The 18,998-nt window shown below is 41.1% G+C and overlaps 1 protein-coding gene across 1 annotated transcript; it reads right to left on the reverse strand.

Annotated features, from left to right (window-relative positions):
- Window positions 1-373: 373 nt before the first annotated feature.
- On the reverse strand, window positions 374-7,976 carry chp2 (calcineurin-like EF-hand protein 2). The gene is made up of 7 exons (XM_062418632.1): window positions 7,839-7,976; window positions 5,112-5,184; window positions 4,909-4,989; window positions 4,429-4,556; window positions 4,246-4,307; window positions 2,006-2,128; window positions 374-1,043 (listed from the first exon to the last, which is right to left on the reverse strand). Exons 1-7 carry the CDS (start codon window positions 7,903-7,905, stop codon window positions 987-989), a joined length of 591 nt encoding a protein of 196 aa, XP_062274616.1. The 5' UTR covers window positions 7,906-7,976; the 3' UTR covers window positions 374-986.
- Between the last annotated feature and the right edge of the window lie 11,022 nt (window positions 7,977-18,998).

Here is an 18,998-nt window from a genome sequence, read left to right on the forward strand (position 1 = left end):
GAAGGAAGGAAGGAAGGAAGGAAGGAAGGAAGGAAGGAAGGAAGGAAGGAAGGAAAAAAAAGGAGGAAGAAGAAAAAGAAAGAAAGATGTTTCCTGATCTCCATGATTCCCCAGATTAAATGTAATATGTAGAACAATTGTATTCCATTACCTTTATTTAATATAAAAGTTATAATGTAAGATCATGCCAAACTAGTTGATATGGTGTTTTATTGACAATTTACTGTTTTTAAGCAAGTTGAATTATTTGGTACAAAGTTTTTATGGTTACACCACTTAGACATTTTTACCACAATCCTCTAATATATTCTCTCAAAATGGATTAAAAGCAGAAATTTGATGCTGAGTCCACAAAAAAAGAATGTGTGCAATTTATTGATACGTTTATTTTCACATTTTAACCCCTTTAAATTTAAACTAAACCACATGGACACAATAAAACATCTGGGTGACAGAGCAGCTCTATATGGGTTTAGAGATAAAGCGATACCAGTGAATATCACATCCAGCATTATTGTACTAAATATAATGACATGCACCATAAATGTCTCCAGTAATAAATCTTAAGGCAGAGTGATATACAGAGTTAAGAGGTTTGAGAGTTGAAGAGGATGTGTGTCTCTAAATTACATCACCGTCATCCAGGACTGGCCATAAAACTGTCTCAACAAACCTTTTTTCCAACAAGACATAGAAATAAATAACATCCTGGTATTTGTGCCTGAGGGCCGCCGACTTTGCTCAGATTATTTGATACATCAACCTCCATAAAATCCAACAATGAGCTTCAGCTGGAGGCTAAAACATATGAGCCAACACTGTATTTCAGTGCTGTTCATTGATCTCTTCCTGCTTCCTGTTTCTCTTCACATCTTTCATTGAATCATCTTCATCATCGTCTTCTCCGACCGGCTTCAAGAAAAAGAGCTGCCGTCTTCTTCTCCACGCAAACAGGAAACAGTGAAGTATCGGAGTAGGAAGTGTCTTTATTTCAGGAAGCGACGGATACTCATCTTGTGCTCGATGTCCACTTTCTCCAGAGACTAAAAAAGGACAAAATGAAAATAGTTTTAAAGGAATGTTACGTTCTTTTCCTGTCATATATGAAGACGGTGTAAGGGCGTGTATACAATTTCATGTGTAAATTTTCTTTAATATATTAATTTTAAAATGCTGCTTTCTCCTTTTTTAATAAAGATATATGATCATCACTAGAAGCTGTGTGTTGGTGTTGATGTTAAAGTTGTTTAGGCATTTATTCACAATTAAAAATTAAGTTTGTCTTGATTCATTATTTGCAAATATCTTAATAAAAGTTAATAATAAGTTATTAAGTTTTATTCAAGCATAGAGAGTTTATTTAACCTTTGTGTCGTCCTCCCGGGTCAAATTGACCCCGTCTGTTTTGACTGTTCCTTCTTTCCTTCCTTCCTTTCCGTTTGTCCTTCCTCCCTTCCATCCTTCCTTCCTTCCTCCCTTCCTATTTTCCTTTCTCCCTCCCTCCTACCTTCCTTCCTTCCTTCTTTCCTCCGTCCTTCCTTCCTCCCCTTCCTCACTTCCTCCCTTCCTTCTTTCCTTTCCTCCTTTCCTACCTTCCCTCCCTCCCTTCTTTCTTTCCTTTCCTACCTTCCTTCCTTTCGTCCTCCTTACTCCCTTCCTTCCTTCTTCCTCCCTTCCTTCCTTGACTCGAGGACAACAGGGGTTAATCTTCTACTGATTTAACAAGTCAAAATTCAGCAGGCAAATAGAGTCATGCTGCTCATTCTGCATCTATTTACTAAAAGAAATGATGGATTAAAAAAATAATATACATCTGCATTTGCTATTAGTAATATATGCTGAACTTAAATTAATCCAAATCAGATTTATGGAAACATTAGTGTTGTTTTTATCCAGATCAACATCCTAAAAAGTGTCTGTTTGGTAGTTTAGTTTAGTTTTTCAGCTGTTAGGTTCTTATTTAATAGTTTTTAAAAAGTGAAAACTCAGTAAAAACTCATCTCACCTTTTTGAACTCGTCGAAGGAGATGGCATCATCGCTGTCCAGGTCTGCTTCCTGTATGGCTCGCTCAGCGATGCTCTGCAGCTGCTCCTCCGTCACCTGCAGCCCCAGCATCGCCCGCAGCACCTGTCAATCACACAACCAACCAATCAGAGCTCACGTGTTGGGTGGGCAAGTTACTGAAAATTAGTAATTAGTTACAGCACAGTTACGTCTCTCAAAAAGACACTGAATTACTTTACCAGTTCAATCCAGTTACACAAAAGACAGTTTAACCCTCCTGTTGTCCTCGAGTCAAGGAAGGGAGGGAGGAAGGAAGAAGTAAGGAAGGGAGGAAAAGAGGAAGGGAGGAAGGAAGGAAAGAAGGACAGAGGAAAGAAGGAAGGGAGGAAGGTAGAGGGGAGGAAAGAAGGAAGGGAGGAAAGAAAGAAAGAAGGAGAGAGGGAGGAAGGGAGGACGGAAGGAATGAAGGATGGAAGGGAGGAAGGAAGGAAGGAAAGGAAGGAAGGATGGAGGAAAGAACTAAGGAAGGGAGGAAAAGAGGAAGGGAGGAAGGAAGGAAAGAAGGGCAGAGGAAAGAAGGAAGGGAGGAAGGTAGGGGGGAGGAAAGGAAGGAAGGATGGAGGAAAGAAGTAAGGAAGGGAGGAAAAGAGGAAGGGAGGAAGGAAGGAAAGAAGGACAGAGGAAAGAAGGAAGGGCGGGAGGACAGAAGGAACAGTCAAAACAGACGGGGTCAATTTGACCCGGGAGGACGACATAAAGGTTAAAAGTCTGCATTTTACTGCAGATCCAGAAATAGCAGCAACAGGTTAATAACAGGTATTATTTATGACCGGGACTTTACTATTTACACGTAAGAGAAATGAAATGAGTAACGAGCCCTTTTTAATTTTTGTAATTGTGTTATTCAATGTGAAAAAGTTTGTATGTAACAAGGAGAATGTATGTTGTCAGGGGCGCCATAAGGGGGTGAAAAGTTAGGAGGAATCTAAAGGCCCGTGACAGACAGGGGAATGAGTTTTTTGTTGTTTTCTTTAAAATGTACTTATAATCATCAATAGACTTTAATAAAACATTTTATTTACAATGTACTCAATAAACTAACACTTTATTTTTCTTGTTTCTGGCAAAAATTAACCATCCAAAGCCTCTGTATTGCCCATACACCCCCCTCTATTTACATGAAGTGGTTAAGTCCTGTCTCCTATTTTCATAGCTCAGTGTCAGTAGATATTGTACAGTTAGTATTGGACTACAAAAGAGTTGCAAGCCTTCACAGGTGGCGGTGTGGTTAAAGCAATTGTGCATGGTTGGAGGGACCTGTGTGTGGTGGTGGGGCCCAATGTGATATCTTTTCATGGGGCTCAAAATACCTGGTGGCGTCCCTGTATGTTGTATCTGAGCTTTGAATGGTATGCAACGTCTAAGAGAGACAGTAACGTTTCTGTATCTGAATCCATTCACACACTGATGACAGAGGATGTGCATGTGGGTCCCATGTAGGTTAAATGTGGGCTAAGTTGGTACTGAGTGGGCTTGAACTGGGCACATTTTGCAGGTCCCACATGGTTTCAGTAACAAGGGCCCCACATGTGAAGCCTGACTGTATGAGCCCCGTAAGGGATTATAAAACCTGATAATGTAATAAAGTGCATTTCCCAATAATTGAACAATCTCTCTACTGATGATGTCATAAATTATTACATTATTGGGTTAACCTTATTTTTGCAGAACCTAATAATGTAATAATTTCCCAATATTATAATAAACATTATTACATTTTGTATTGAGTTACGAGGGTTTTTATATTACATTATTGGGAAATTATTACATCATCAGGTTCTACAGGGATGTAAGTGGGCAAATTGTATGGGCCCCATATTGTTTCAGAAACATGGGCCCCACTTAGACCCCATATGGGCAAACATATGAGGCCTACATGGGTGTAACCCAGTTGGGCCCAACCTGAAACACAGTCTGAACCCACTTGAAGCCCATATGGGCAAACACAGGTGGGGTCACCATGGAAACTGCAGACAAACCCATTTCGGACCCATATTTGCAGCCCAAATTAAACCCTTATGGGGCCCACATGGACACGCTGGACGTGCTATCACAGCCGTCAGGAGTAATTTTGGGTTAAGTATCTTCTGGGCTGGAGGAGCCGGGAATCGAACTTCCGATCTTCCAGTTAGCTCGACATCCTGAACCACAGCCAGCGATGAATTACAACAGCTACAAACCTGAAGAAGCTCAAATCTGGAGATCTTTCCATCTTTGTCCAGATCGTACAGCTGGAAGACAACTACACACACACACACACACACACACACACACACACACACACACACGGTTTTCTATTAGATATTTCCATGTTTTCAGGTATTGATGGATCAGGAGGTCAGATGTAAACAAAGCGGACTAACATCGGAGCTTCCCGGTCCTGCTGTTAGCCGGCTCCTGCTGCTGCGTCGCGTCTTTAGGTCGGTTTGTGTCGGACGGACGGAAATGAGCGAGAATTCGGACGAAAGAGGGAAAGTCCAAAGTGTCCTGTCTGAAGAGAGAAAGAGAGGAAAGGGAATAGTTTCTTTCTTCTTGTTAAAAGTGGAAAACAAGAACTTCTCTATAATATCACTGTTTTCAAGTCCAGACCAACACAACTAGAGTTATGTTTTAACTTTACATGATTCATTTATTGTGTGAGTTTCTTCTCCACATCAAACATACATCATGTGTGAAAGCTACAGTAATACAATGGTGGTTTAGTTAAGAGCCAAACAGCTGGCTGGGTGGTCAAAAGAAGAAGAGACATTCTGTAGTTTTGGGTCTAAAAAACATGAATAACAGCACTTATAGGCTTTTTAATAATGTGTTGTATAAAGAGAAGCATATGCAGGCTGTCATACCCAGAAGGGAAGAAAGCGTTGACGATTCTGTCTCCGATGGGGTTCATGTCCAACTCACGCACCGTTTCCAGATCTTCAGGCCTTGACACAAACAAACAGCTTTCAGTAAATTCACATCACAAACTGTCAACGCGTTTTCAGAAACTACAAACAAAACAAACAGCGCTGGGACATTTCTAAATATGAATGACTTTCCCACCAACCTGAGCTGTCCCGTCTCGTTTTTGTCCAGGAACTTGAACCTCTCGTGCAGACGGAGGATGTGAGCGGCAGAGACTGAGACACAGAGAAGGTTTGATTGATTACAGACTGATCAATAACCTGATTATCAGAAGAACTTTAATATTTTACAGCTCAGCAGGTCAGATACTGTATGACAGGGGGGTGAAACCAGGAGGGGAGTTCCGGTCCTCTGAAATGATGCGAACGCAGAAGTAACTTAAAACTGCATTCTATCAAAAGGCCACCAGGGGGCGACCGTTTTGGTGTCAAAAGGACTTCCGTCTCTATACAAGTCAATGGAGAATTCACCAACTTCTCACTTGATTTCTAACCTCAGTAAACGTTTTCAAAATGTGTTTATGGTCTCAATCGCTAGTTTAAAGCCTTCTTCAATGCAGTATGATGTTCATTTGGGACATTTTGGCCTCCCTGATTTTATATGTGACGATAAAGCAGGGTATGCATTAGGGCGTGGCTACGTGGTGATTGACAGGTTGATTGGTTCACAGGTTCAGGAGGGCGCCTCATGCTTCTCCTGATGCCCATATAAGTAGAATCCCTGTTTTTATTTTTCCCAGCATGCACCTGAAATTTTCAAGATGGCGCTGCTCAGATCCGATACTATTGGCCTCCGAGCAGCAGTCCACAAACCAATGGGTGACGTCACGGATGTTACGTCCATTTCTTATATACAGTCTATGGGTGAAACTCATTCTAAAGGGCCACAAACAACCATCACATAATAACCTATAAATATAATAATATGTATATAATAAACAATCTATTTACTTAAGAAAAATGAGCAATTTCAACAATGTCTTGTTTATTTTGCACAGAAGCTGCTGATTGACAACATTTTGCATAATTTTAAATATATGAATGTTTTAAATAAATGATCACAATATGTATTAATATATAAAACAATACATATATATATATATATGTATTGTTTTTGTTATTGAGTTGCGTTCATGCTCAGTGTTTAAAAACGTCTGAAGCAGCAGAAAAATTGGAATGACTTTTCTGTCATTTTTATACTTTGCAAACTTGATTGGACCCTTTGGTGGGCCGGTTCTGGGCCGCGGGCCACATGTTTGACACCCCTGCTGAAGGATCACTGCTGACTTTCACTCAGGATAGAGAGCAGAGCTTCATATTCTCTCTTTTATCTGTATATTTCAAACAGGACTGCGTGCATTTAAGAGTGAAACACAACCGAGAAGATACATTTTAAGCTTTTTAAATCTTTAAATCTAAAAAATGTCTTTTGTTTTTCTGACATATTCTTCTCGACTTTGTACTGAAGTCTCGTCAGCATCTGTTGTATCTGTTGTTTTTAAATGTGCTCTATAATTAACTTGACTTGACCTGAAGAACTAAATAAATTACTATGTAGTACAAAGTCTAACACAGAACTACTCTACAGAGACATGATCTCTGTTATTAAGAGGAACATGTGACCCAGTGCAGTGGTGCAGCTCATTAACACACACACACACACACACACACACACACACACACACACACACACACACACACACGCACACACGGTCCTTTTAAAATCACAAATAATAAAATTAGAAATAAATTATTTAATATAATGATGCTATAAGTCAGCAGAGAGCACGTTGAAGTTTTAGCTGTTTAACAACGTCGGTATCAGTCGGGACATTTCAGGGTGTCGACGCAGAAACTGAGAGATTAAAAACCAACACTGCTATCACACACACACACACACACACACACACACACACACACACACACACACACACACACACACACACACACACACACACACACACACACACACACACACACACACACACACAGAGAGACACACACACACACACACACAGAGAGGGAGAAAGATAGTATTAACACATGCAGACTGATGACAGCTTCATATTAAAAGTGTTTTTTTATCACTTTTAAATTACTCTTCACTTCTTCAGACTCATGCAGGAAACGTTAAAGCTTCTTTTCATTGTGTCCATGTGGTTTAGTTTAAATTTAAAGGGTTAAAATGTGAAAATAAACGTATGAATAACTTGCACACATTCTTTTTTTGTGGACCCAGCATCAAATTTCTGCTTTTAATCCATTTTGAGAGAATATATTAGAGGATTATGGTAAAAATGTCTAAGTGGTGTAACCATAAAAACTTTGTACCAAATAATTCAACTTGCTTAAAAACATTAAATTGTCAATAAAACACCATATCAACTAGTTTGGCATGATCTTACATTATAACTTATTATAAGTGATATTTATCATTCTTTTGTGGTTACACCATTTGACATTTTCAGGAGCATTCAGTATTACTTTTGGTAAAAAATGGTGCAAATGTCATTTCAAATGATATAAAACCAACAAAAATACTAAATGTACATTTTAACAAACCTGATGCTGCTTTTAAATCTAGTTTAACATATTTTGAATTGTTCATCTTATCAACCTTTATCTATCACTGACTCAGCTACGTAGTGAAATTAAGGTGAAATATGTGACTTTTTTTGGGTTAAAGCAACTGTTTAATCATTCAGTGGTGACCCAAGAGAGGTTTCATGATATTTTAAGATGGTTTTAATGTTTATACAAATGATAACTGATGTTTTGTTCATGTTGAAGATCCACAAACAGTTTCTTTTTCTTTTTTCTTTTTTTTTTGCACATCTAAAAGAACAAAAGCCAAAATAATCTGAACTCACAGCCGGTTTCCTCTATGAGCTCCTGAGCGTTTGGGATGCGTCTCAGTTTGGAGCTACTGGTTCCCATCCTGCTGCACACACACACACACACTCTAACACACACACACACACACACACACTCACAGCTCACTCTAGGTTGTTAATGATGACGTGCTGTAAGCTGCAGTTTACAGTGTGAAGTTGCAGGCTGATAACAACACTCTGACACTGTGATCCAAACACACACACATGACACACAGCCAATGAATCCTCATCTAAGAAGCTCTGATTGACCAATGGGCTTCATGGACGAGCCCCAACAGACGCACTGCAACTACAAGATATATTCTGACTAGATAAGAGACAAAGCATGCAGGCGCTGCAGATACAACTTTAACCCTCCTGTCGTCCTCACGGGTCAAATGGACCCCGTCTCTTTTCACTGTTCCTTCTTTCCTTCCTTCTTTACTTCCTTTCCTCCCTCTTTCTTTCATTTTTCCTTCGTTCTTCCCCTCCTTCCCTCTTTCTTTGCTCCCTCCTCCTTCCATACTTCTTTCCTCACTTCCTTCCATCCTTCCTTGCTTCCTTCCATCCTTCCTTGCTTCCTTCCTCCTTCCTTCCTTCCTTCCTTCCTCCTGTCCTTCCTTGACCTGAGGACAACAGGAGGGTTAAAGTAGGGGTGTCAAACATAGGGCACATGGAACAGAACTGGGTCCAATGATTTGTAGATGTGTTTTTTCGTACATACACACATACATATTTCAGTTCCGAGCTTTATTGTCCCTCGAGGGGAAATTTAGTTTGCAGTGAAAGTACAAAAAACAACTAACACAACAACCATAAATAAATAAATAAACAGTGACATAACAAACATCATCTCAGCATTCAGCACAACCAAACTTGATCAGAACAATCAAACAATCGGAATAAAAGTAACAGCGTCAGAAAAGTCTCGCCACACGAGCAGTGCGATTAGGGTTTTACAGGTTAACTGCGTTGATTGCACCTGGAACAAAGGAACATTTGTGCCTATTTGTTCGTGCTCGAGGTCGCTTATATCTCCGTCCAGACGGCAGAGGAATGAATTCTTCCAAAAGTGATCAGAGCTGGACAAGATGCACCATGCTTTCTTTAAAACAAGCCTGTCAAAGATCTCTGAGAGAGAGAGCTGCTGCAGGCCAATTATCTGAGGGCGTACTCACACTAGGCAATCGTACCGTGCCCTAAAATCTGGATTATTAGTCTAGTGTGAGTGCAAGTGTACCGTGCTTGAGTACGGTACACTTCCCTGGTCCGGTACGGTTGGAAGAGGTGTGCTTAGGCACGGTACACTTGGTCACGCATGCACACTAGGGATTCATATTTTACCCGAAATAAGACATCGATGATTTTTAAAAGGCAACACTAGCTGCGCCCTGTTCACTTCAAGCAACACTCAATGCAATGAGGAGACATTATGTATGAATGGGTTCACAATCCAACCATTTTTTGTGTATTATTTTATCATTATTAAGGCAAAATAACTCAATTTATGTCCATCGACATTATAATGAATGAATTACTGGCTTCTTTCACAATTTTGAACAGGCGATTTTTAATTTTTACTGACAGGTTTCCATAAAACGAAATTATGTTATGTGTAAAAACATTAAGACGGACTCAGTAAAGGATTTATAAAATAAAACCATCAAAGTCTTGTCAACATTAAAGGAATTTAGTCTGTGCAGAAAGTAGAATCTCTGCAGGCCCTTTTTGCAGATTGGATCACTATTTGGCAAGCAGCTGGTAACTATAGATAGGCAGAGATAGGTAGAGTCTGCTCAGTGATGTTATCGGTCCAGTTTATGGTTCGATTGCATTGATGCAGAAACATGTGCACGTTATTAATGTTTATTTACTTGGTGTGTTGACTCAGTGGAGCCGAAACTGCTCCTTATAAATGAACCGTCTGTCTATGGCCACTAGATGGAGCCATTCCCTCAAAAATACACACATACAGACACACACGTCCTCTCAGTTAGGTTAGGATATTGGTTTAATTTGGGGTATTAGTTATTTTTATGGACTGTATATATTTATGGAGACATTCAGTCCCTGATCATTAGTTTATATTCAGATAAAGACGGATTATTACGGCTTTGCACATTAAATAGCAGAAAAATGCACTTATACATTTATTTAGATGTTTAAAGCTGCACTAATCAGTTCTTTTATATATAGTTAAATACAAAATAAAGTGCCTCTTTTAAGGTTTTTGTGTTTTGGTTTTGGCTTTATCTTTTGTTTGAGATATATTTGTTAAAAGATGACTCAGTTTTATAAAAAGTTCAACTGAAAATCAATGCAGATACAGATAGAGTCTCTTTTATTCCACATATTCTGCTTCTTCATGGTCAAAACTTGGTGCCTACATTACCCATAATTCAACTGGAGGTTGTGTTATGCTATAGTCTTTATTTTCCCCTGTAAGACTGTTGTATTATTGGATTATTGTAACTTTTAATATCTTACCTGGTTTAGATGGTGTTCTTGAGGCATTGAGTCTTAAACTACAGCTGTCAGATAAATGTAGTGCAGTAAAAAGTAAAATGTGGCATAAAATGTTAATACTACACATAATTGTACTTTAAAGGACGAGTACACAATTTTTCAAGTGTGTCTGTGGTGTAACCATAGTAACAAAAAGACTTTGCTACTAAAAACACTGTAACGTTGAAACATAGAAGATGAAGATTTGACTCATTCAGACGACTGAAGCTTCATATTAGCTTCAGATCAACTTTTAAATCCATGTTTCCACAGAAGGAGGACTGTGGGTTTAGTCCTCCATCACTTCCATTGTAAACATGATGAAGGATCTAATGGTCAGTATGAACAGGAGGAATCATTACAGAGAGATAAACACACTTCATGCTACTTTGGGCTCCTGACTGTTGCTTTAAGACACACTTTAAAACACAGTAGCAGTGTCAAATGTGTAAAAAAGGCTTCATGAAATCAGCTGTTGCTGTTATAGCAGTGATTTGTAGACGTGTTAACAGTGTTATCAGCGGTAATGTCGATGTTTCATCAGTCCTAGTTCAGCTTCTCCCTCTGGACTTTGACCCAGTTTAATTTTTTCCTCCAAACACACACACACACACACACACACACACACACACACACACACACACACACACACACACACACACACACACACACACACACACTGAATTGGCAGGCTGAGAGTTTGCATTCCTCTCTGGTAACATTTACAGTTGACTTATCATCGCTGTTCATCTAAATAAAGCTGGATTTTAATAACATTAGTGTGTAACAACATGCACACTAATGCTACGTTTGTTAGGTTTGGTTATGTGTGTTTTTCTGTTGCTGTACTTCTTCATTTTTGTGCATTTTGGGCGACTTTAGGAAGACATTAGTGGTGTTTTTTACAAGCTATCACATGACGAAACGGGGTAAATTTAACCCAAACAGAACAGCATGTAAGGGTGTGTAGTTGTTTCATTTTCACTCTGATTTATACACCAAGCAAACAAAGAGGAATAAACATGAAGTCAGTCACATGTCGCCTGGCAGGTGACTCACTAATTGGACAGTTTTGATGATGTCATCCTGCATGAACATCGGACAAAGAGAAAAAGAAGAAAAAATGTGCTTGTTGTTGTTTTATCCAAATTTTCCAGCAAAAAACCCCAAAATTTCTGTGACAGCTTTTATCAAACAAACAATAACACTGTCCTCCATGTCAGCGTGTACTAATACATCTAAACAAAGCGGTTAAAAATGCACAACCTCGTCAAGCTTTATCACATTTTTTATGCAGCTGTTTATTTTTCCTTATCTTGACTTTTATCTTATTTCCGTCGTTATTCCCAACAACTGATTCCTTTGCTCTCAAGTCTTATACAAACACTGGGAATTAACTTATTATCAAAGATCTCTGAGTACTTGAGTCTATAAAGTTACACATCCCTTAGCAACAAGTAGTTTATTCAAGTGTACTACGAGTAAACTTATTTTATACTAAAACTGAACCACAAGTCATTAATAAATTGGTGATAAATTCTTAACCTTTGTGTCGTCCTCCCGGGTCTAATTGACCCCGTCTGTTTTGACTGTTCCTTCTTTCCTCCCTCCCTTCCTTCCTTCCTTCCTTCCTTCCTTCCTTCCTTCCTTCCTTCCTTCCTTCCTTCCTTCCTTCCTTCCTTCCTTCCTTCCTTCCTTCCTTCCTTCCTTCCTTCCTTCTGTCCTTCCTCCCTCCTTTTCTCTTTCTTTCTTTCCTCTCTCTTTCCTCCCTTCCTTCTTTCCTTCCTCCATCCCCCTTTCTTTCGTCCTTCTGTCCTTCTGTCCTTCCTCCCTCCTTCTTTCCTTCCCTCCCTCCTTTCCTTCCTTCCTTTCCTTCCTCCCTTCCTTCTTCCCTCCCTCCTTCTCTCTTTCTTTTCTCCCTCCCTCCCTCCTTCCTTCCTTCCTCCCTCCTTCTTTCCTTCCCTCTTTCCTTCTTTCCCTCCCTCCCTCCTTCCTTCCTTCCTCCCTCCTTTCCTTTCCTTCCTTCCTTCCTTCCTTCCTTCCTTCCTTCCTTCCTTCCTTCCTTCCTTCTATCCTTCCTTCCTTCCTCCCTCCCTCCTTTCCTTCCTTCTTCCTCCCTTCCTTCCTTGAATCCAGGACAACAGGAGGGTAAAATTTAAATAAACAGTAGATTTTAATAAATACGAGTCAAACACTCAACCAACATTCATATCAGCTGCACAAAAATGTTTTTAAAAAGTTCCAATTTGTTGTATTTTTTGGGTCACGTGAGGAGAAGTCTTTATATTTCTGGCTAAAGGAAAAGTTGTTAAGGTTTGTTTTCATCTTTCAAGTGTAAAACTGGGTCAAATTAGACCCTGAACACTATCTAAGGGTTAACTTTGACCTGTTGACCTCATTCATACACATTTCTTTGTGCCACCTAGTGGTAGAAAAAGCTCATTACATCAATCTGTGTAGAAACCAGATGGCAGCTTCTTGGTGAAGTCAATCAAAAGTGGACCAAAATCCCTCCTAGATATTAGGGGTTAATAGAACCTGATAAGTACAATAACTAAACATCATCTTTGAACAGGAAGTAGTTTTTAATATAAATAAAGTCCTCATATGGAGACAATGGGTTTATTTTACTGTTTAACAATTAATTCACCAGTGTATAAAACTATTTATTTCCTCACATTTACACCAATGATAATAAAGTCCCAACATCCTCAAACATCCTGATTAACAGTGTCGTAGCTTGTTGATAAAATTACTCACATTTGTATCAAACTACAAACATTATTAAACATAAATAAACAAGTTTCAGCCATAAAATCTGATAAGGTTTTGTACCTGGTCCACTTTCCTGATTGAATAAACTACTTTTTGCTAAGGGTAGATTAAAAAAAATGAGATGGCAAAGCTGAACCTTAGATTAGACCAAACTGTAAGTGAGACGTTCTGCAGAAAAAGGCGTTTAAAGTTTAAAGCTGTTACGGGAATAATCATGAAATGAGTGACAGCAGGCTGATCCTGTTCATGTTACAGTGAAATGAGACGGGTCATGTTATGTCTTGTTTTGACTGTCGTGTGTTTGCTTATCTGTCATCTGTGTCGTCCATCAACCCGCCCACGTGTCACTGTCACACACACACACACACAAACACACACACACACACACACACACACACACACACACACGCCCCAAACATACCTGTGCTTTCATTTCCACACCTGACATGAAGGCCGCAGTGGAGAGAAGTCGACAGGGGCGGGACTTCTAAGAAACTGAGACAAAAAGAAGCGAAGGGACGGGACGCCGTGATGGATGGATGACGGGAAAGTAAACGGATAGAAGATACGAATGAATTCATGCAACGGGAAAACACCGACACGACATTTTTCACAATTTCCTGACATTTTATAATCCAAGCAATGAGTCAAATAACGGTTAGTTGCAGCCCTGGTTGGTTTTATCCAATCACAACATGAAACATTAACCCTCCTGTTGGCTTTGGACAAATCTGACCCGCTTTAGAAATGTTTTTACATCAGAAATATGGATTTATTTCATCTAATTGCCTGAAAATCACATGGATTAGGAAAGGAGGGAGGGAGGGAGGGAGGAAGGAAGGAAGGAAGGAAGGAAGGAAGGAAGGAAGGAAGGAAGGAAGGAAGGAAGGAAGGAAGGAAGGAAGGAAGGAAAGAAAGAAAGAAAGAAGGGAGGAAGGAAGGAAAGGAGTAAGGAGCGAGGGAGGAAAAGAGGAAAGGAGTTAGGAGAGAAGGAAGGGAGGAAGGAAAAGAAGGGAAGAAGGAAGGAAAGGAGTAAGGAGCGAGGGAGGAAAAGAGGAAGGAAGGAAGGGAGTAAATATGGATTGATGGATATTGGATGAAAATCACATGGATTACTTTCTTTACAAGTATCATCATCACTACTTTCATTGAATTGGGTTATAATTTATACTTTATACTTTATTGTAAACAGTCAAACTAAGATGTGCTGCCTTTCAAATATTTGAAATGGTTTCTAAACTGTATCATTTTGTTATAATCCATCAACATATTCCTTTCCTTCCTTCTTTCCTTTCCTTCCTTCCCTCCTTCTTCCCTCCCTCCTTCCCTTCCTTCCTCCTTTCGTTCGTTCATTCGTTCCTTCCTTCCTCCTTTCCTTCCTTCTTTCCTTTCCTTCTTTCCCTCTTTCTTCCCTCCCTCCTTTCCTTCCTTCTTCCTCCCTTACTTCCTTCTTCCTTTCGTTCATTCCTTCCTTCCTTCCTCCCTCCTTTCCTTCCTTCTTCCTGCCTCCTTTCCTTCCTCCCTCCCTCCTTTCCTTCCTTCCTCCCTCCCTCCCTCCCTTCCTTCCTCCTTTCCTTCCTTCTTCTTCCCTTCCTTCCTTGACTCGAGGACAACAGGAGGGTTAAATGAGGCTTATTGATCACAATTTTTCCAAAAAATTAGTATGAAACTTGTGGTAATAAGTTGGAATGAAGTTGGCTAAAATGGTCCAACAGAGAACTGGGTGATAATTTATACTTTATGTTTTATTATCAGTCAAAGCAGAGCAATGTGACCCGGGACAGGAAGGTTTCTAACAATGTGCAGGTCTAACAGGACAAAGACTGAGATTCAAAGGTTTGAAACCAGTTTACCAGTCGAGCTAGACACACCAGAAGAAAAAAACCCAACAACCTATAAGCCCCGCCCCCCTCTGATTGATTGACAGGTGATCAGTGTTGACAGATTTATGAATCGCAGCCTCGGCTCTGCTCTGCTGTTCAGCCTCACTGAGCTTTTGTCCCGACTGCCACAACCAATGAAACCGAAAGCATGTCAGGGAGTGTGTGTGTGTGTGTGTGTGTGTGTGTGTGTGTGTGTGTGTGTGTGTGTGTGTGTGTGTGTGTGTGTGTGTGTGTGTGTGTGTGTGTGTATTGGCAGCCAGCCAGCAGGAAATGAATGAAGTTTTCCTGGCTGAGTGAACTCTGACCCCCTCCCAACTCCCTCCACCGCCTACTGGCTCCGACACAGAGCAGAGCAGAGCAGGACGGAGGTGTGATATAATAAATAAAAACTCTACATAGACAGCAGACTAAAGTGCTACTAACATATTTAAAATACAGGTAACATGAATTGCCCAGGTGTCATTGATACGTATTTACAGAGTCCAACGACCGACTCTCACTTCCACAACCTGACATACTTGTGGTGCAGCAGCTAATTAAAGATTAGCCCGTCCAGTGTCAGAGGTTCATAAAGGCAGACGGAGCAGAGAGCAGCAGACTCATCATGAAACAGCATAAAAGGTGTGGTGCAGTCTAGTCCGCCACAGTAGTCCAACACGTGTGTCTCATTGCTCCTTAACCCTCCTGTTGTCCTCGAGTCAAGGAAGGGAGGAAAGGAGAAAGAAGGAAGGAAAGAAGGAAGGAAAGAAGGAAGTGAAGGGGTGAAGGGAGGAAGAAGGAAGGAAAGAAGAAAGTGAAGGGAGGAAGGGAGGAAGAAGGAAAGAAGGGAGGGAGGGAGGACGGAAGGAAGGAACGAAGGAGGGAAGGAAGGAAAGGAGGGAAGAAGGAAGGGAGGAAAGGAAAGAAGGAAGGAGGGAGGAAGAAGGTAGGAAAGGAGGGAGGAAAGAGAGAGGAAGGAAAGAAAGAGAGAAGGAGGGAGGAAGGAAAGGAAGGAATCACGGAGGAAAGAAGGAACGAGGGAGGGACAAAGGAAAGGAGGAAAGAAGGAAAGAAGGAAGGGAGGATGGTAGGGGGGAGGAAAGAAAGAGAGAAGGAGGGAGGAAGGAAGGAAGGAAGGACAGACGGAAGGAAAGAAGGAGGTCAATTTGACGCGGGAGGACGACACAAAGGTCAAAACCAGAAGTTGTCATCTATCTATAAAACCTCATTATTCAAGCTTTGTCTTCTTACCCGAAGAAGGTGTCTGACTGCTCGTAAATACCCAACGTGTGGGTGTTGGGACATTCCCTTTGGCTCAGGTTATATTTAATCCTCAGATATTGAGGTTAGAGAGCTCGATGACGAACCCCCTCTCAGGTTTAATAAGTGTTACAGAGGACTGGTTGTACTGGTCAGCTCCCAGCATGACTGAGCCGAACCGACCGACCTCCAGTCTGAGTTAAAAAAAGGCTGAAAAAGGTTCTCGTTAACCCTCCTGTTGTCCTCGAGTCAAGGAAGGAAGGGAGGAAGAAGGAAAGAAAGGAGGGAGGAGGGAAGGGAGGATGAAGGAAGGAAAGGAGGGAGGAAGGAAGGAAGACGGAAGGAAAGGAGGGAGGAAGGAAGGAAGGACGGGAGGAAGAAGGAAGGGAAGAGGGAAGGAAAGAAGGATGAAGGAAGGAAAGGAGGAAGGAAGGAAGGAAGGTAGGAGGGAAGGAAAGGAGGAGGGGAGGAAGGAAGGAAGGAAGGAACAGTCAAAACAGACCGGGTCAATTTGACCCACGAGGACGACACGAAGGTTAAAACCAATTTTCTTTTTTTCTTCTTTTTTTTGGTAGAAATATGTCAGGAATGCGGTTATATAACTGTGCCATTGTTTCTAGAGACAAATGAGAGGTGACGCTCTGCAGTCCGGCCTCCAGCAGGAGAGAGACGGAGCGCAGGAGGAACATCCCACTGGGTCCAGGCCGGCTGGTAATGAGACAGAAAATTCCTTCCCAACAGAGGAGAGAAGAAGCTGAGAGACCAGTGAAGGGATGAATGATATGATATAAAACCTGTTAACCTGTAATGTCAGAACGGAGACTTCGAGGCCGTCTGCTGCTTATTTTGGTCTAATTCTGGCCGACTTTGGTCCGAGCCAAACCTCAACAACTACTGATAAGAAGAACTTATAGACCCTAAATATTGAACCCTTATTACATCCTGACCTTTGCTCTGCTGCTACAGTAAAGCTTTCATAATGTTTACAATGGAAGTGATGGAGGACTAAACCCACAGTCCTCCTTCTGTGGAAACATGGTCCTCCCGGGTCAAATTGACCCTGTCTGTTTTGACTGTTCCTTCTTTCCTTCCTTCCTTCCATCTGTCTGTCCTTCCTCCCTCCCTCCTCCTCTTTCCTTCCTTTCTCTTTCCTCCCTTCCCTCCTTCCTTCCTTCCTTCTTTCCTCCCTCCCTACTTCTCTCTTTCTTTCCTCCCCTTACCTTCCTTCTTTCCTTCCTCCTTTCCTTTCTCCCTCCCTCCCTCCTTCCTTCCTTCTTTCCTCCGTCCTTCCTTCCTTTCCTTCCTCCCTTCCTTCTTTCCTTTCCTCCCTTCCTTCCTTCTTCCTTCCTCCCTTCCTTTCCCTTCCTTTCCCTTCCCTTCCTTCCTTCTTCCTTCCTTCCTCCCTTCCTTTCCTTCTTTCCTCCCTCCTTTCCTTCCTTCTTCCTTCCTCCTTCCTCCCTTCCTTTCCTTCTTTCCTCCTTCCTTTCCTTCCTTCTTCCTCCCTTCCTTACTTGACTCAAGGACAACAGGAGGGTTAAAAGTTGATCTTAAAGTTAATATGAAGCTAAAACTGATTCTGATGAACAGGAGGAATGATTACAGAGAGGATCCTTTAACTATAGTTTACTGATAAAAAACCCGAAAATATCTGAATTTACAACCTTCAGTTTGTTATATGATGGAAATCAAATTTTGACAGATAAGTCTATGGTTGCTGCTCTCACGCTCACACGCCACACCTGACATTTCTCACACCGGGAAGTGATAGCTCTCACCGGACACAAATTATTATATGATATACAGAAGAGAACAGTGACGTATATTTATCCCGCTGTCCCGGTGGGATACGGGAGTCTTCCGCATATCTCCAGACACTCCCCTCCGACAGCATGCACTCCTGTACTGGGGTGCAAATAGCATACATTGATATTTGCACCAAGACGGGTGCAAATAGAACACTTTGCTATATATACCAGGGTACAAATAGCATCCACTAGCCTTTGCCATATAAAAAACTGTCACGTCAGCATTTCCTTTCCAAACAGAAATCTCTGTAATCAGATACACACTGATGTTAAAGATCTGTCTGACAGGATCTCTGTGAGGTTGAAGGGTTTAGTGTGTCTGACTCTGACAGAAACAGTAGAGTATCAGGTGAGCTCACCGCACCTGAACTACATCTCAGGGATTTCCACATCAGCTCAGATCGATTCCAAAGTCTCCAGCTGTACAGGAAACGGCTGCGTCACGCCTGACAATAGTGACATTTGTGACTCATTGACAGCTACGCCCGTTTACTTTCATTATTGTCACAATGACAGTTATTCCCCGTGTCACCTGTACACACACACACACACACACACACACACACACACACACACACACACACACACACACACACACACACACACACACACACACACACACACACACACACACACACACACACACACACACACACACACACACACACACACGCCTGGGTGGAGCATTTCTAGTAAACAGGTAACACAACACACTGATTTATCATGAAATTACAAGCATGCAGGTTTGATTTCAGAAGAAAAATTGTGCAAAGGAAGTAACACATTCCTGCACGCTGCCTATGTTAAGTTTATTATTAATGCAAAAAAAAGCTTTATCGTGCTTCAAATTCACAATATGAAACAACACAGTTAACACGTTTCTTTCTCTTTGATCACAAGACACAATTAAGGAAAGTGATTTTGCACTGAGAATGCAGTTTTAAGTTACT

The sequence above is a fragment of the Scomber scombrus genome, chromosome 5 (genome assembly GCF_963691925.1).
Source record: "Scomber scombrus chromosome 5, fScoSco1.1, whole genome shotgun sequence".
Lineage (NCBI taxonomy): Eukaryota > Metazoa > Chordata > Actinopteri > Scombriformes > Scombridae > Scomber > Scomber scombrus.